The sequence below is a fragment of the Mirounga leonina genome, unplaced genomic scaffold (genome assembly GCF_011800145.1).
Source record: "Mirounga leonina isolate KUSES-001 unplaced genomic scaffold, KU_Mleo_1.0 Mir_82, whole genome shotgun sequence".
Taxonomy (NCBI): domain Eukaryota; kingdom Metazoa; phylum Chordata; class Mammalia; order Carnivora; family Phocidae; genus Mirounga; species Mirounga leonina.
This window is the reverse complement of record NW_023270825.1, coordinates 47,494,544-47,511,320: the sequence shown is the minus strand read 5'-3', so window position 1 is coordinate 47,511,320 and position 16,777 is coordinate 47,494,544. Positions and strand designations below refer to the sequence as shown.

At 35.7% G+C, this 16,777-nt stretch overlaps 1 protein-coding gene across 5 annotated transcripts in view; it reads right to left on the bottom strand.

Annotated features, from left to right (window-relative positions):
* MAP4K5 (mitogen-activated protein kinase kinase kinase kinase 5) overlaps positions 1-16,777 on the bottom strand; it is a 110,750-nt gene that overhangs the window by 35,338 nt on the left and 58,635 nt on the right. For all 5 annotated transcript variants that reach the window (XM_034992435.1, XM_034992437.1, XM_034992438.1 and 2 more), the window contains 6 exons: positions 15,798-15,870; positions 11,379-11,510; positions 9,235-9,297; positions 7,449-7,530; positions 6,411-6,527; positions 171-249 (listed from right to left, as the gene is read on the bottom strand). In XM_034992435.1, the coding sequence (XP_034848326.1) occupies positions 171-249; positions 6,411-6,527; positions 7,449-7,530; positions 9,235-9,297; positions 11,379-11,510; positions 15,798-15,870 (546 nt within the window). The remainder of the gene's footprint in view (positions 1-170; positions 250-6,410; positions 6,528-7,448; positions 7,531-9,234; positions 9,298-11,378; positions 11,511-15,797; positions 15,871-16,777) is intronic.

Below are 16,777 nucleotides of genomic sequence, written 5' to 3'. Positions count from 1 at the left end.
GAGAATTCCATTATAAACCTGAGAAACAACCTCTATTTTAGAGGTATTCTGATTATGTTAAAGCATGTAGCTTCAGTTAGTCTGAAATTTTATTATTCCAAAAAGACCCACAAAAACACCCAGCTCAACCCTCCAAAACCACCAATTAAAAATGTATACCAAACACATACAATTTATTTCTGAAGCTGTCCGTTCAGCTCTGGCATTCCTGTTTGTAGATCTAATGGTATGACGAATGATTGCATGGGGCTGTGAATATAAGCATAATATACACACTTTAAAAAATTTCAATGATAAAGTTAAAAGGTCAAACTTTTTAACTAAATGATCATTTACTGACAAACATGACTACCTACTAATAGAGCAAATTATAGGATAAACACAATTAAATGAACACTAAGATACTTCAAAAGTTATTCACTTATTTCATGTTTATACTGTATAAAGTACTGAGAAGATGCAAAGAAAGTCAGACAGAAATCTTATCTTTAAGGAGTTTGTAGTGTAGGCAGTTAAGATGCACAAATAATACGATTAGAAAATGGTCAATGCCATTCATTAAGACAATTACTATTAATGCCCAGATGAAAAAGAAATGACTTCCACCTGAAAGGGTATAGAAGTTCTTCATGACAGAGCTGTAATCTGATCTGGGCCTGAAGGACAGTAGGCATTGGATGTGCAGCAGTGTGGGAAGCATTCTAGACAGCAGAGAGAATATGAACAAAGTAATGCAAGAAGAGAAAGAAATTGGAGCATTCGGAGGAACTGGAGTTGGTTATTATTTGGCTTCAGTAAAGATTAAGTGAAGAGATGACAAAGCTGCACAGACAGACTGGGGAAGAGCCAGATCATGAAAGGCTTCAAATGTCAGCGAGGGCTCTCAATTTTATTTTCTCGGCCAAGAAATTTTTTGGAGATTTTACAAAAAAGGAGTGGTATTTCAGAGTCAGATTTAAGAGTAATTGGATAAGTGTATAAGGAGGCACGGAGGGGAGAAACACTGGATGCAGGGAGATTAAGTAAGAATACTGTAGTAAATCAAGTAAGAAGCTTGCTACTTTACACCCTTTTGCATAAGCTCCTGATTCTTTGAAACTATGCCTTCAGCTCAACTGCCACCTATCAAATTTCTAATGATTCACTCTCATTCACTGATGAATGACAGTGGCTCATATGTTTTCTCCTCTACTTCAAGACCCACCATTATACCAAGGGACTTAACAGCTCATTGTTTGGGACTTGTTTTCTGACCTCATCTCACTCTCCCAGACTTCAATATTCCATACACTCTCAATTCCTAAGATCACTGCCTGGACCTTGCCATCAGCTCTGACGCTCAAACTCACGCTATGCTCCAAACTTCTCACCCTTTGAGCTCACTCTCATTTACTCCCATTACACTATTTCATGTTCACATTGGAATCTCAAGTCCATCGACCCATTACCTTGTTACCCTCCATTCTCTCATCTTCACTCTTCTTCCTATCCAGTTTGTATATGGTGGTCTACAATTTCAAGCTATCTCTTGCCAATATCCTAAATTCCCTTTGCCCCACTCTCCTTCAGTACTCTGGCATGCCAAAATGACACCTTTGGATGAACTAAGCTAACTACCATTGTGTTTATATTGGGGATACCAATCACTACTGGAGGAAAGTCACCCAGCAGACCACACTAAAAATTCATCTCATCTGAGGCTTCAACTTTGCCCACAAACCCTTGTCTAATCATTTAACCCAACCATTCTCCTCAATTACTATTTCACACCTTCTCTCCATACTCTCCAAACCCACTCATTTTCCCTCAGACTTTCAAGAGATGATCCTGCCATTTACTTCACAGAGAAAACTAGAATCATCAAATAGAAGATAACTTCTCGCAGCAATCTCAAATAACCTCCTCTCTCATGCAAGAGAAGTGTTTCATTACCTAAGATCAAGTGTCTCATAATCTAGATCCCAGCCCTCCTCCTTTCTCAGAGACTTTGTCTATTAATCTTGTTTCTCTTAAATCTTTCTTATCTCTATCTATTGGATCCTTTTCATAAGCATTTAATCCTGTTCAAAATTACTTTCCCCATATAAGCAGTAACTAATTAAATAAGTCCCCCACCAACTCATTTTCCTCCAACTAAATTGCGTAAATGTATTGCTATACTTATCTTCCAAACCACTCCAATCTAGCTTCACCTTGATAATTTGATTATCCTTTTAAAAAAGTAATCAAGCACCTCCACCTAAATCCAATGATTTAAATTATCTTCTAGGCAATATTCTTTTTTTTTAAAAAAGATTTTATTTATTTATTTGACAGAGAGAGACACAGCAAGAGAGGGAACACAAGCAGGGGGAGTGGGAGAGGGAGAAGCAGGCTTCCCGCTGAGCAGGGAGCCCGATGCGGGGCTCGATCCCAGGACCCTGGGACCATAATCTGAGCTGAAGGCAGACGCTTTAACAACTGAGCCACCCAGGCGCCCCTTTTAGGCAATATTCTTGTTAAAACTTTACCTCCTTCTTTTAATGGTCTTTATCAATCCTTTGCCATTCCTCTTAGCCTACTTGATTCTTACTTTTTTTAAAGATTTATTTATTTATTTTAGAGGGAGGGAGAGTGCGCACGGGGGGGGGGGGCAGAGGGAGAGAGAGAATGAGAATCTTAAGCAGACTCCACGCTGAGTGCAGAGCCTGACATGTGGCTTGATCGAAACCAAGAGTCAGACACTTAACTGACTGTGCCACCCACGTGCCCCCTAGCTTACTTGATTCTTAAATTTTGGGAGAAATCTCAGGATGCTGTCTTAGGCCCTTCTCTTTTTCTCATTCTACATGCTTCCCTTGAGTGATCACATTTATGCCTTAAGGTATTAACTACTTCTATACTTAATGACTTCCAAATTTATATCTGTAGTCCAAACTTTTCTCCCCAAGTTACAACCACATATCTAATTCCTTATGAGACCTCTCCATTTGGAAGTCTCGTGCAACATCAAAATTACTATACATAAAATTGAACTCCTCTTTCTTCCCAAACCTGATTTTACTCTAGTGTTTCCATCTCAATAAATGAGGCACTTTTATATCCACCCAGGCATTTAAATCAAAATCTAGCAGTGACCTTTATTCATCCCCCACCCTCATGTCTTCATCCAATCCCCAATCTCACAGAGAATTCCTGAATTAGTCCACTATTCTTCATCCTTGCTCTACATTCCTAGTCTAAAACACCACCCATCTCTACCCTGGATGGCCTCAACAGCCTCTAAAAGATTTTCAGAAATGTAACCACCATTCTGAGGTCACAGAGATCTTTAAAGCAAAGCAAGGCAAGGCTTTTTTTTTTTTTTTTTAAGATTTTATTTATTTGCGAGAGAGACAATGAGATACAGAGAGCATGAGAGGGAGGAGGGTGAGAGGGAGAAGCAGACTCCCCGCTGAGCAGGGAGCCCGATGCGGGACTCGATCCCGGGACTCCAGGATCATGACCTGAGCCGAAGGCAGTCGCTTAACCAACTGAGCCACCCAGGCGCCCCACAGAGATCTTTAAAAAATGCACATACAATTATGTCACTCCCTTACCCTTTAATGGCTTCTACCACCTTTAGGTAAAGCCCCTAATTTTTTTTTTAAAGATTTTATTTATTTATTTGACAGAGAGAGACACAGCGAGACAGGGAACACAAGCAGGGGTAGTGGGAGAGGGAGAAGCAGGCTTCCTGCTGAGTAGGGAGCCCGATGCGGGGCTTGATCCCAGAACCCTGGGATCATGACCTGAGTGGAAGGCAGACGCTTAACAACTGAGCCACCCAGGCGCCCCAAAGCCCAAAATTTTTAACATGGTTTGAAATGGTTAGTGTTTAGCTCTGTAACTTCATCCCCCACCACCCTCTTCCTTATTTTCTACTCAAACCAGACTAACTTTTCTTTAGTTCCTCAAGTATACAGTCTTCTTTTTTATCACCAGGCTTTCTTTTTTTTTTTTTTTTTAAAGATTTTATTTATTTGAGAGAGAGAGAATGAGAGAGAGCACATGAGAGGGGGGAGGGTCAGAGGGAGAAGCAGACTCCCTGCCGAGCAGGGAGCCCGATGCGGGATTCGATCCAGGAACTCCAGGATCATGACCTGAGCCGAAGGCAGTCGCTTAACCAACTGAGCCACCCAGGGCCCTATCACCAGGCTTTCTAACATGCTATTATTCCCTCTGCTCAGAACAATTCTGCCTGCTCTCTTCTTATAATTCCGATTTCTCTTTCAGGTTTTCAACTTACCTATCACTTCTACAGCAAGTCCTTTCCTGTCCCTAAAATTTGCCTCCACAGCACACTGTATTTCCCATTCCATAAGTTACCACATTTGTAAATTATTTGTTGGTATTTCTGAGTTTCCTTTGAGACCATACCATAAGTTCTTTGAAGGCAGGGATAGTGTGAATCTCATGCACCATAGTGCCCCCAACTACCTGGCATAAGGATTTCAAGAACTGAAAAGTACAGTGATAGCATTAAACAGAAATGGAGAACTCAGAAGGTAGAGTGGATCTGGGAAGCCCAGCAAAATAATGTGGGGAATAAAAAAAGAGTCTGGCAGGGCTCCTGGGTGGCTCAGTTAAGTGTCTACCTTTGGCTCAGGTCATGATCCCAGGGTCCTGGGTTGAGTCCCGCATCGGGCTCCCTGCTCGGCAGGAAGCCTGCTTCTCCCTCTCCCACTCTCCCTGCTTGTGTTCCTGCTCTCGCTCTCTCTTTCAAATAAATAAATAAAATCTTTAAAATAAAAATAAAAATAAAAAATAAAATAAAAAAAGAGTCTGGTTATTTATATAACCAGTGAAAGACAAATTGGGGAATCAAGTAATATCAATTCCACATTTAAGCTACAACGATTTTAATAATTTTTTAATTTTTAAGGGATTAAAATCTTAATTATTACAAGTCTGTAAATGATAGTTAAAGTAAAAAAAAAATCTATGAATGGTTAGCTTATTCAATATTTTCAATTAAAGTTCATTTAACACTCAACAAAATATTCACTAGGTACCTAATACAAGGATAAGACTATGCTATACACTAGGCAATGATTAGTTTTTAAAGATTAATTTTCAAAGATTAATGACTATTAAATACATATATAGAAATGGTATCATATTAATTAAACGATAGGCTTTGGAGTTAGTTTGCCTTGGATCCAAATACTGTTTCTTTACTTACTAGTCATATGATCTTGGGCAAATTACTTCTATTCTTTCACCTTTATTTCCTCATTTATAAAATGAGGATAGTAATAGAATCTGTTGCAAAGGGTTGTTTTGAGTATTAGATGAGTTAACGTGAAAATTATCTGGCCTAACACTTGATACACACTGACTACCCAAAGAGTGTTAGTAGTTATCATGATACTTATATGGTATAATTCAAAACTTAAGAACATAAAGTAGAACATTCCTTCAATAAATAATAACAAAGTTTGGTTCTATAGCCTTGCCAGAGTGAAGGTAGAGATATAAAAGGAAATAAAGGCATAAAGAGAAATGAAGAGACAAATTCAGAGAAACACAGAAATAAAAAGAAATCCTAAAAGGAGAGGAAGAAACACTGGTGAAAAAGTACAGCTGTGTTTTATAAAAGCTTAAGCAGGTACCTGACAACGGGCAGCAAGTCCCTCATTTCGGATTTACAAGTTTTGTTGTTAAATAGAATATAATTCAAAAAGATTTTACGATATTTTCAGAGAAGGAAAACACAGGACTAGTGCTACATGTAATAATATAAAATATAATAGTCTTCAACAAGTATTGGAAAGGATAAAATTTCTACGGGAGCCTCAATTTTTAAAAATAATTTGTATTCTGTTAATAACCTGTGTAATAGAGAAACTAAAAAATGACTAATTGGATTTCTAGAGAGCCTCTTTTGTGCAAAATCATATGTGCATGTGCTCTGGCTAACTTTTTGTTCTCTTGGTCCAAAGCAATGTTCCTAAAATCTTTTATTTCCTTAGAAATAGATGTCCTTTCTCTTTAGAGAAAGATCAGACTCTCACTACAGAATTTCAGGTATAGGGAGAAGGGAAAGCATTTATGGATTTCTGGGAGGGGAAAAAGATCTGATTCTAATTTTGGCTATCTCTTACTAACTTTGGGCAAACCAGCTAGGAAAATAAAATGATAAAAGTAGTTTTAATTAGTCTAGTAATCCTCGTTCTTTCCAGAAAAAGTGTCAACCAGTTACGTTACATATGTTATACCGCAAATTTTTTTTTAAAGTATCAACTGGTAATTATATGCAGGATAAGTTTAGTTTACATTGCTAATTAATCTTTGTGGCTAAATCTATTATAACTAAAAGAGTAAATTAGAAAATGAACTCTCAGACCATATTAAACATTTTCAAATATTAGACTGCAAACACTCTTTACCTCAAAGTCATCGTCATCTCCCTCAGTGTAATGTGCATGGTTGTCTGGATTATTCACTTTGTCCAACAGCTCAACTGCTAGGGCCCTAGAGAGACCTGGCTGCCCTACAAACGTATGCTAAGTCAAAACAAAACAAAGTTTCATGAGTATGCTTGTACATCAGTGATTTATAGAAAATGTTATTTGTACTTTTTCATTCAGTAACTATCAGAGACAAGCATATGGGAGCATAATACAAATAAATTAGAGAAAGTATTAGTAAAAATATTAATCAGAGAAACCATAATTATATATTATCAAACTAAAGCACCCTTGTGGAATAAGTTTATAACATGAATTATTTTTCTAAGTTATCTGATCTACATTAGGTGTAAAATTACAACGTTGGCTATAACAACTAGACATTCAATACTCATGTCACTATAGTGATATATGCAAATGAATACTGAGGTACAGTCCAAATCACAATAAGAAAAAAGCATTTGTATTCCAAATTTGCATGCATTTAATTCAGTAACATTATATAAATGTACAGAGATACCTAATTAAATTTTGACATTTAAATAAAGTTTCCTTAGACTGCTGTAATCATTGACTTTCTAATATAAAGGTATTCTACAAATACATATACACACAGAGCATTCTATAAATTTACATAAGAAACCAAGAAAAATGACAGCAACATTTTCAAGTGTTTTCTCTAAGGCAGGGGTTGGCAAACTAAAGCTGATGGGCAAAATCTGGGGCACTGCCTCTTTTTGTAAATCAAGTGTTGCGTATTAAAGCCATACCCATTCGAGTATACTGTCTATGGTTGCTTTCCTGCTTCAGTGGCAAAATTTAGTAGTTGTACCAGAGACTGTGTGGCCCCAAAGCCTGAAACATTTACTACCTAAGCTCTTCACAGAAAGTTTGCTGACCCCTGCAGTAAGAGATCACTAAATTTTTATATTAAAAATCCTAAATACTTCTGTTCAAGTGATATGCCTACTTACTGCATGACTACAGAAAATTCCCCTATAATTTAAATTGACTTACAGTCAGAAGTCTTTCAGCGGTTGGTCTTTTTTTGGGGTTTTTGGTTAGTGCTATTTTGACAAAATTATGGAATGTTGATGACCTTCAAATAAAAAGAGACATGTACAAAAATATTTCACTAATATTAGTTATTGGTGTTACTAAATAAAACTAATTTACAAGCAGTTAGGAAGTCTGAAACACATGATTTTTCTCTTAGGCCTCTTAGCTCCATATAAGCCAAAAAACAAAACCCAAAGCACAGTATATTCCTTGAAAACAGGTGTCAGTTTCATCTGTAAGAAAGATGAAATTAGTTGACAAATCAGTAACATATAACCTCTAAAAAATACACTAAAAACCAGAAATGGGCAGCTGCGTCATTTATAGGATTTATAATCTTGTGTTCTAGATGCCAGTTAGGAATCAAAATGGCCTTTTCTCATTGCTTAAATTAATATAATATATAAATGTTTTCCTATACCAGAAGAATGGCACGGAGGTATGGTGGGTAATGTAAAAGATTATCTAAACCCTTACAGGGTCACTGAATTTCTTAGGAATAAGGGCAACCACATAGCAGTTCTCTTGCAGAGAACTCAAATCACTGCATTATATTTGGTGACTTGTGGTGCAGATAACAGAGTCAGAGTACCCTGAGACTGGCAAAGGTCCTCCAATGGCAACAACTGCTCTGGAATCTGACTGTGAATTTAGCCATAACAGCTAGTAGTCATTCATTCCTGAATGTGAATATCCCGTCATTCCTGCCATAAAGTCCTCCAGTTCCAGTTGCTTAGGAGCTTAGGGTAACAAGGATTAGGAAGAAACCCCTATCACCACAAAAGAATATAGCCACAGTAGGATATAAACTCCTTTATTTCCAGTGTGATTTTCCCTTCACTCCTGGCATCATCCCCAGAATGGCCTGGCTCCTAAGTAATACTTTGCACAGACAAGCCAGTAAAACATAAAACAGTAGTTTAGAACCTGTTTTGGGGACAGGCCTCTTAAAATCTGAAACAAGATATGGACTGTCTCCCTAAAGAATGAATATACACAGAGAATTTGGGGAGCCCATGGGCCTCCCCCAATAAGAGATCCATTAAATCTAGATGAAGAATTCCTGAATTTAAGAACCTGGAAACTTTTATTTGCATGGTTTCTTTTATTAAATGTATGGGAAAACATTACCAGAAAAATAATTCTGAATTTTTATCATCCAATTAAAGATGTCCTAATGGACTTTAAGAAGAGACAAACTGCTTTACTTAGTAAGAGAAAGAAGAGATTAGGATGAAAATAAATATAACCTTTTTGAATATTAGGTAAGGAAGGCAGAAAAAATCAACAGTGATAAAGTGTCATGGTACTTGGGAAACCTTTTCATATTACCTTCCATAAAAGTAAACATGTCATTAACAGAAGTAACAGAATCCAAGGCAAAGATATGAATCTCCAAAATTTTAATCTATTCATCGCCAATGGTTTCCTGACCACACCTCTTACCCAAGCTTCTAAAAAACTAAGAAAATGATCAGAGTTTTACCAGAGGAGATTATAAAAATCTTTTGGATTGACATGGGTTTGTTCCTATTCCTTGTTACTCTAAGTTCCTAAGGAACTGGAATTGTCAAGAAAATAACCCATATCCTTGCCACAGCTCTGCAAGTAAATTAGATATATAATTTCAGGTAAACTGTTTAATAGCTCTGGGCTTCAATTTCATCATCTATAATGTAAGGGACCTGAACCTGTCTCCTTTTCATCGGTAAAATTCTATAAAACTATGTATTCTTTAACTTACCATTTTGTTTTGTCCTTTAGTTTTGGAGGCTGAAAATTACTTTTTGACATTAAGAAGAGGGCCCTGGAATAAAAATTTCAGTTAAGGAGCAATACTGAAATACTTTTATTACTTCATCTAATAATCAGAACGAATATTCTGTAATGCATTTATACAAATTAATATGTAGGCACTGACAAAAACCGGTATGGAATATGGAAATTAAGTTTTTTTAAAAGATTTTATTTTTTAAAAGTTCACCAATAATGTGGTTTTTAAAATAAATAAATTAATTAATTAATTACTTAATTAATGTACTCTCTATACCCAACACGGGGCTTGAATTTGCAACCCTGAGATTAAGAGTTGCATACTCTACCAACTGACCCAGCCAGGCACCCTGGAAATTAAATTTTTTATATTTTAGATACTTTATAGAAAACTTCTCCTAGCTATAGAGAGGATACTGAAATTTCAAACCAGCTCTTATTCACAGGGTAAAGCTACCAAATGTTAGAGAAGGGTTTTATTACAATACTGTTAACATATATAACTAGCATTGTATCTTAGGCACAAGTATATATAGTAATTATGTATCATTCTGTAACAGACATGATATGTTATTCTAACATCAGGTTGTACGCTTAATGGAAGATTTGTCTCTATAATTATTTTGGGTATATAGGCAAATTATATCTACTTCCTAGTCTTTTCCCCTCTTTTGGACAATAATTTTCCACATTTTCTCATTATGAATGATGTAGAAGTCAACCTGCAAGAGGACTTTATGAATTCACCTTTGACACATTTTCTAGGGCTGTGGGGCAGAAGGACAGAAGATTTAAGAAGGAAGTTCTGAAATGCTCTATTTCAGTATTTCCTACAAAACCCTTTACAGGTTTCTAAGCAAACTCCTTAGTCTTTTTTTTAAATACCAAAGATATTTTATCTTTTTAAAAATGAAATGATTCCTATATAAAGTTTATATTCCTACTACCCTGAGACATTATTTCAAATCTTCTGCGCTTTAGTCTTTATATAACCAATTATTATATTAGGTAATACTACATTGTTTTTTCACTAATAATCAATCTTCCATGTTGCTTTGGTTTATACATATGTAACAGCTGCCCTTAACTGCTAAAAAAATTTGCTTAACAATTACCAACTAAAAGAAAAAAAAATTTTTAAAAACACACAATTCAGCAGCTATTGCACATTTAGATTTTTTTCCATTGTTAACCTACAATGGGTAATTCTTAGCTTTTCCTTTTCTTGGATTATCTCCTAAGTATAATTTTCCAAGTAGTAGAATCAATGAAATATTTGTATTGCCCATAACAAGCAACATCAAATTATTTTCCTGAAGGTCTCTACTTTTACTGGCATTCCAGCTAAAAGTAGATATCTTTTAACTTGTGTATCTTTGGTTACTTAGGAGGTCAAATAGCTTTCCAAGTTTCTTTGTATCTGGTACTTACTCATAAACAATCTATCTTTTGCCTATAGAGTCTCTAAATGAATTCCTTATGTAATATACACTAATCCACTATCATGTTAGGACACTTTCCCTACTCTGTTTTCTTTTCAACTTTCTACTATTTAACAGTTCAAATTTTAGCTCAATTTATATTTTCCTTCAAAATATTAAAAATCTTTTCAAAGACTCTCAAATATTTTTCTGAGAGACAATATGCCCTAAAATGTAAATAGTAATTATGCTAAGCATAGCTACCTCATCATCCCTTGACAAAAGAAAAAGAAACAAAATCAAAAAAGAATAGAAAAAAAATCTCATCTATATCTTTTATCATTTGCTTATAATTCTGCTTAGAACAGAAAAAGAAACAAGTTTAACTGATGAAAGAATGAATGTAAAGACTTAAAAAAACTTTTTAAATGATAACTGCTATGTCCTAGTATGATGATTAAAGATTTGCTGTATGGAAAAGCTTCAAATAGAACTGATGATTCACTCCATGCTGCCTTAGGAACAGCAATAAAAGAGAGCAGGTATTAGGTGTGATTGATTACCCCTAGGTCCCTTACAACACCTTTACTATTTTGACATATTTGAAAATGAGCTGGGAACACCCAAGTTATCAATATTTCATTCTCCTCGAAAACTTTATTAATAACTGTATAATTGTAGATAGTGAGAACACCTCATTGGATGAAGATCAAACATAGGCGGCTGAAGCTCTCCAAGTTCAATCGCCGTTATTCCCACTGCCCAGATATCACAGAGCTGGTTGTAGCCACCATTCTTTTCTACTGCTGCAACTTCTGGGGCCATCCTAGGAGGAATCAGTGAATATAACATCTTTAGTTTTTAAAAATGATAGGAAATCTGCTATTTTTTGTTATATTTTTGTTATATTCACTAAACTAGAGGGAAAGAGGCTGACAGATGTTTACTGGGAAAGACTTAGTAAAGACGACATATATACAGATATACTCTTTCAAAATTCATTATTTCAAAATCATGGATCTTCTCTGAAGACTCGTGCTCTGAGGAAAAACTGTGTTGTCTTACTTTAGGTTTCTGTTTTGTGAATCTTGTCATATAATACGGGAAAAGAAAAGAATACCTAAATCCCATGAAATGTTCCCAAAGGAGGTGAGAATGAATCAGCAGGGAGCTATGGCAGGGTGAAGAGCCTCAACATTTCAGAGGACACAAGTGCAAATGCAGAGAGACTGGAGGAGAGCACGGAACACCTGGCAAGGTGATAGGACAGTGCTCCTCAGTGTATGATCTAGAGCCTTCCATGGAGCCATAAATTGCTTGTTATGAGTCTATGATAAGTACAGGAATTGAGAGTATTAACTCTTGTCCAAATACATGATCATTTTTTAGTAATTCATTTCTAACTTATTTTATAAAAGTATCAGTCTGTCATGAGCAGGAAATTTCAGAAAATTGGTCGTTCACCACAGGTAGTTTGAAAGGGTCTAAAAAGTATTTGTAAAATGAACTTCAGAAGTAGGAGCTAGATAATGAATAGCCTACTGATTATATAAGGAAGTTTAGACTTTATTGTGAAAATGGGGTAATTCTGAGGGGTAAACTTGATCTAAAACTCATGGCAATGTGAAGGACAGTATGAGAGGAGGTAAAAACAGAGTGGGGTAAATGAGCTGGATGACTATTTCAAAAATACAAGGGAAAAAAGATAAAGGACTTTTCAAATGCAGTGGCAGAGGAGACTGAATGAAAGGGGTTGACTGAAGAGACTGATTTGAGTATAAAATGCTTGTGGATATTAGAGTAGAGCTATTATCAAACAACTGTGGAATATATCTAAGACTGAAGGTCAATTTAATAACTGAGTTGGAGTTATTTGTTTGGGATTCAGTAGTATATAATAATGGCATTTGAAGTTATAAAGTATAAATATTACTCGGGGGCGCCTGGGTGGCTCAGTTGGTTAAGCGACTGCCTTCGGCTCAGGTCATGATCCCAGGGTCCTGGGATCAAGTCCCACATCGGGCTCCCAGCTCAGCAGGAAGCCTGCTTCTCCCTCTCCCACTCCCCCTGCTTGTGTTCCTGCTCTCACTGTCTCTGTCTCTGTCAAATAAATAAATAAAATCTTTAAAAAAAAAAAAATAAATAAATATTACTCGGGGGAAATACTCTTTTTTTAATGTTTACTATTTTAAAATTAATTTATATTAAATATCCATAAGGTAAAAGTTGCTTTTATTTTTTAAAGATTTTATTTATTGATTTGAGAGAGAGAGTGAGCATGAGTGCAGGGGAGGAGCAGAGGGAAAGGGAGAAGCAGACTTTCTGCTGGGCGGGAGCCTGATGTAGGGCGCAATCCCAGGATCCGGAGATCATGACCTGAGTCGAAGGCAGAAGCTTAACTGACTGAGCCACTCAGGCACCCCTGGAAGTTCCCTTTATATGTACTTAGATTACAAAAAGTTACATAGCACAATGTCTCTCAACTTAAAGGTGGTTAAGGATATAAAATATGTATACTAAAAATGCTGATATGTAGATGTACCCTGTTATATGCAAGTACTATGTACATAAAAATGGATATAGGAGTAAGGAGAAGAAGCTAATCACTACTATGGAACAAAATGAGTAAAGGCAAGTTCACAGAAGTTGAGCTGGAACCTAGAGAAAGCATATGGGTTTCAGCTCTTCTGCCCACCAGAATCAGTGGTGGGTAAGTGGAGCACCAAGTTGACCAGGAGTGTTGCAGTTCCTGGCGCAGTGGGAAGCAGAGCTGTGATCTATCAGTCTACCATGAGTGCAGAAAGGCAGAGTGTGTGCCAGTTTTAAGACCAGGCAGGACTTAAGATAAACAGAGAAGATGGATATACTAGGGAGGTAATAATACCTAATATAGTCAGGGTACAAAAAACAAATTTTGACTAGAGAAGAATGTTCACAGGGGAGGACAATCACAGAAAGAGACTGAGGAAGGAAATAGGCATATGATGAAGGAAATTCTATAGGTAATCTAACTTAGCTATGTTTTCTTCTAACTTTTATTTAAGTGATACTTATCGGGCCTTTATTTTTCCTGTTGTTATAATTGATATGTGTTGACAAAGAGAATTTGGAGTATATGGAAGAAAACAAGTCAAACATTATCCCACTCAAAGACAGCCACTGTTTCACATATTTACATCCATAAATTTTACTTACGCATGTATCTACTTTAACATGGCATTATATTATGCTACTTTTAATCTTAAATATGCTATTTTTTTTTAAAGATTTTATTTATTTATTTGACAGAGAGACACAGCGAGAGAGGGAACACAAGCAGGGGGAGTGGGAGAGGGAGAAGCAGGCTTCCCGCAGAGCAGGGAGCCCGATGTGGGACTCGATCCCAGGACCCTGGGATCATGACCTGAGCTGAAGGCAGTCGCTTAACCAACTGAGCCACCCAGGCGCCCAAATATGCTATTTTTAATCTTGCTTTTTTGAATAACAGTTCATCATGAACCTATCCACTGGCCATTCATCTTTTACAACAGGATTGATTGATTGATTACAACAGGATTTTTAATACCAGCAATTTATTCCATTGATCTGAATAAATGTAATTTCCTTAACTAATTCTTCTTGCATGTGCATACCTTCTCTCAGTCTTTCATTATTAAAGTACTGTGATAAAGCTCTTCATATAATAATGTGTCTCTCTGATAAATTACTACAAGCAGAATTCAGACTAAAAAAACAAACATTGTTAAAGGTTTTTGAAAAACATTATTGCCAAATTATCCTTCAAAATTGTTCTACCAATTTCCACTTTCAATGTCAAATATTTAGTGACAGTGATAAGTATTACCCATGATTCCAAATATTTTCCAATTTGGAGAAAAGAATGGTGTTGTTCATTTAATTTACATTTTTGGTCATCATTAGGGGAAACATTTTTCATATTTCATGACATCTTATATGTATTATTTTAATAACTGCTTCTAATGAAATAGTTTTATTGACCTATTAAGAAGTTATATATTAAAGATACTAAAACCTATTTTTGCCATATTTTAGTGGATATTTCCTGATTTGCTATTTGCCTTTCACTTTTGTTCTAGTGTTCAACTTTAAATTTTCATGTAGCTAAATCTATCAATTTTTCCCTTTAACGTTTTCTGCTTTTATGCCAAGAAAGGCTTACTCAACTCTTTTTTTTCTTTTTAAGATTTTATTTATTTTATTTTAGAGAGAGTGAGCGAGTGAGCAGGAATAGTGGCAAAGGGAGAGGGAGAGAATCTGAAGCAGATTCTGTGCTAAGCATGGAGCCCAATAAGGGGCTCGATCTCGTGACCCTGAGATCATGACCTAAGCCAAAATCAAAAGTTGGATGCTTAACTGACTGAGCCACCCAGGCACCCTGGCTTACTCAACTCAAAGCAGATAGTCACTGATAGTTCATTTGGTTTCACTTTTATATTTAACTATTTCCATACACAATTTATTTTGGCATTAGGTATGAGGTATGGAGCAACTTTAAATTTCTTTCCAAATAGTAAGTTACCCAAACACTGATTTTAAAAAATCCAACCTTTCATACAAATTTTTGTCACCTTTTATAATATTCATTAAATTATATTACATATTAAGGTTTATTACTAGATATTCTGTTATATTTCAATTATCTATCTTCATTAATGAAAGCAGTGTTTTAGAAAGATCATTTTGTCGGTACTTGGTAAGATGCACTGAGGAAGGTGGCTGGTGCATGCATGAATTTTAAACAACCAGAAAGTGAAGACCTGGATTAAAATAGAATCAATACCAAAAGTAGGCTAATAAAAATGACAAGAGATTATAAATAAGAGCCTTTCTTTTGAAAAATCTCATACTTATGAGTCCTCTTAATACAAAATCCCAGGGACAACAGGAATTATTAGCTCTTTAACACAGGGAAAGATGGACAATAAAAATGGGTATCAAAGTTCCCTAACCCAATCAGAAGTAGGATAGTATCAAGGAGCATGCAAATTTCCAGACTTTCAGTCAACTGTCAATTGTATCACTAAGTATCTATGCTGATCACCAACTCTGAAGAAATGAAAATGCACAAAGTCTAATCATAATAATATCTTACCAGTAGGGAGTGCCAATGAAAGATTTTCTCTTTGCAATGGTGGCTGTTATTTTCGCAGCCACGCCAAAGTCAGCTAGTAAGGAAAAAAATTGAATAAAAATTTTAGTTCTTTCAGTGAAGTTACCCACATTTCTAAATTTCACCCTTAGGCATGGCATTATTAAGAATTCAGACAATAATGCTAAGGAAATGTATATAAAATGAATACCTAAATATTTTCTTGCTTAGTTTATAACATTCATTGAAGGAAAATCATTTTTTGGCACTTTACTAGAATGAAGCATACTTTATAAAGAACAAAGTTAATAAAAAACTTATAAGCACGATGAAATTAATTAGGAAAAAAAACCATAAAAAAATAAACCTCCCACCTGGATGCCTTTTACTCTAACACAAGTAGGGCAGTATCTTGGTGCTATTAAAGAGAGTCTTTTTTTCTCTATATAAACGTTACTGTTGTTACACATGACTGTAAAAAAGTAAATATACATATAGTTCATTTTTGTCATTTAACTAACACCTCAGGGAATCTACTCTTGTTCTCCTTAACTATTAATTTTGATGACTGAATAATGTTCCATAAGTGGATTTATTACAGTTTAACAGTTTTTTTTTTTAAGATTTTTTTATTTCTTTATGAAAGAGGGGGTGGCCAGTGAGCACAGGGAGGAAAAGAGGGAGAGGGACAAGCAGGCTCCCCACTGAGCACAGAGCCCAATGTGGGGCTCCATCCCAGGACCCTAAAATCATGACCTGAGCCAAAACCAAGAGTTAGACCTTAACCAACTGAGCCATCCAGGTGCCCCCAGTTTAACAGTTTTTTTATTGCTAGCTCTGTTTTTACTTTTTCTGTTATAATGTATAATTAATAGTTCTATGAATAAAGATCTTTTTCTTTAGGATTAATTTCCTTAAACTATCTCAGGAGTATAATTACTGGATCAAAACATGAATATTGTTGAGGTTCTTGATATGAATAT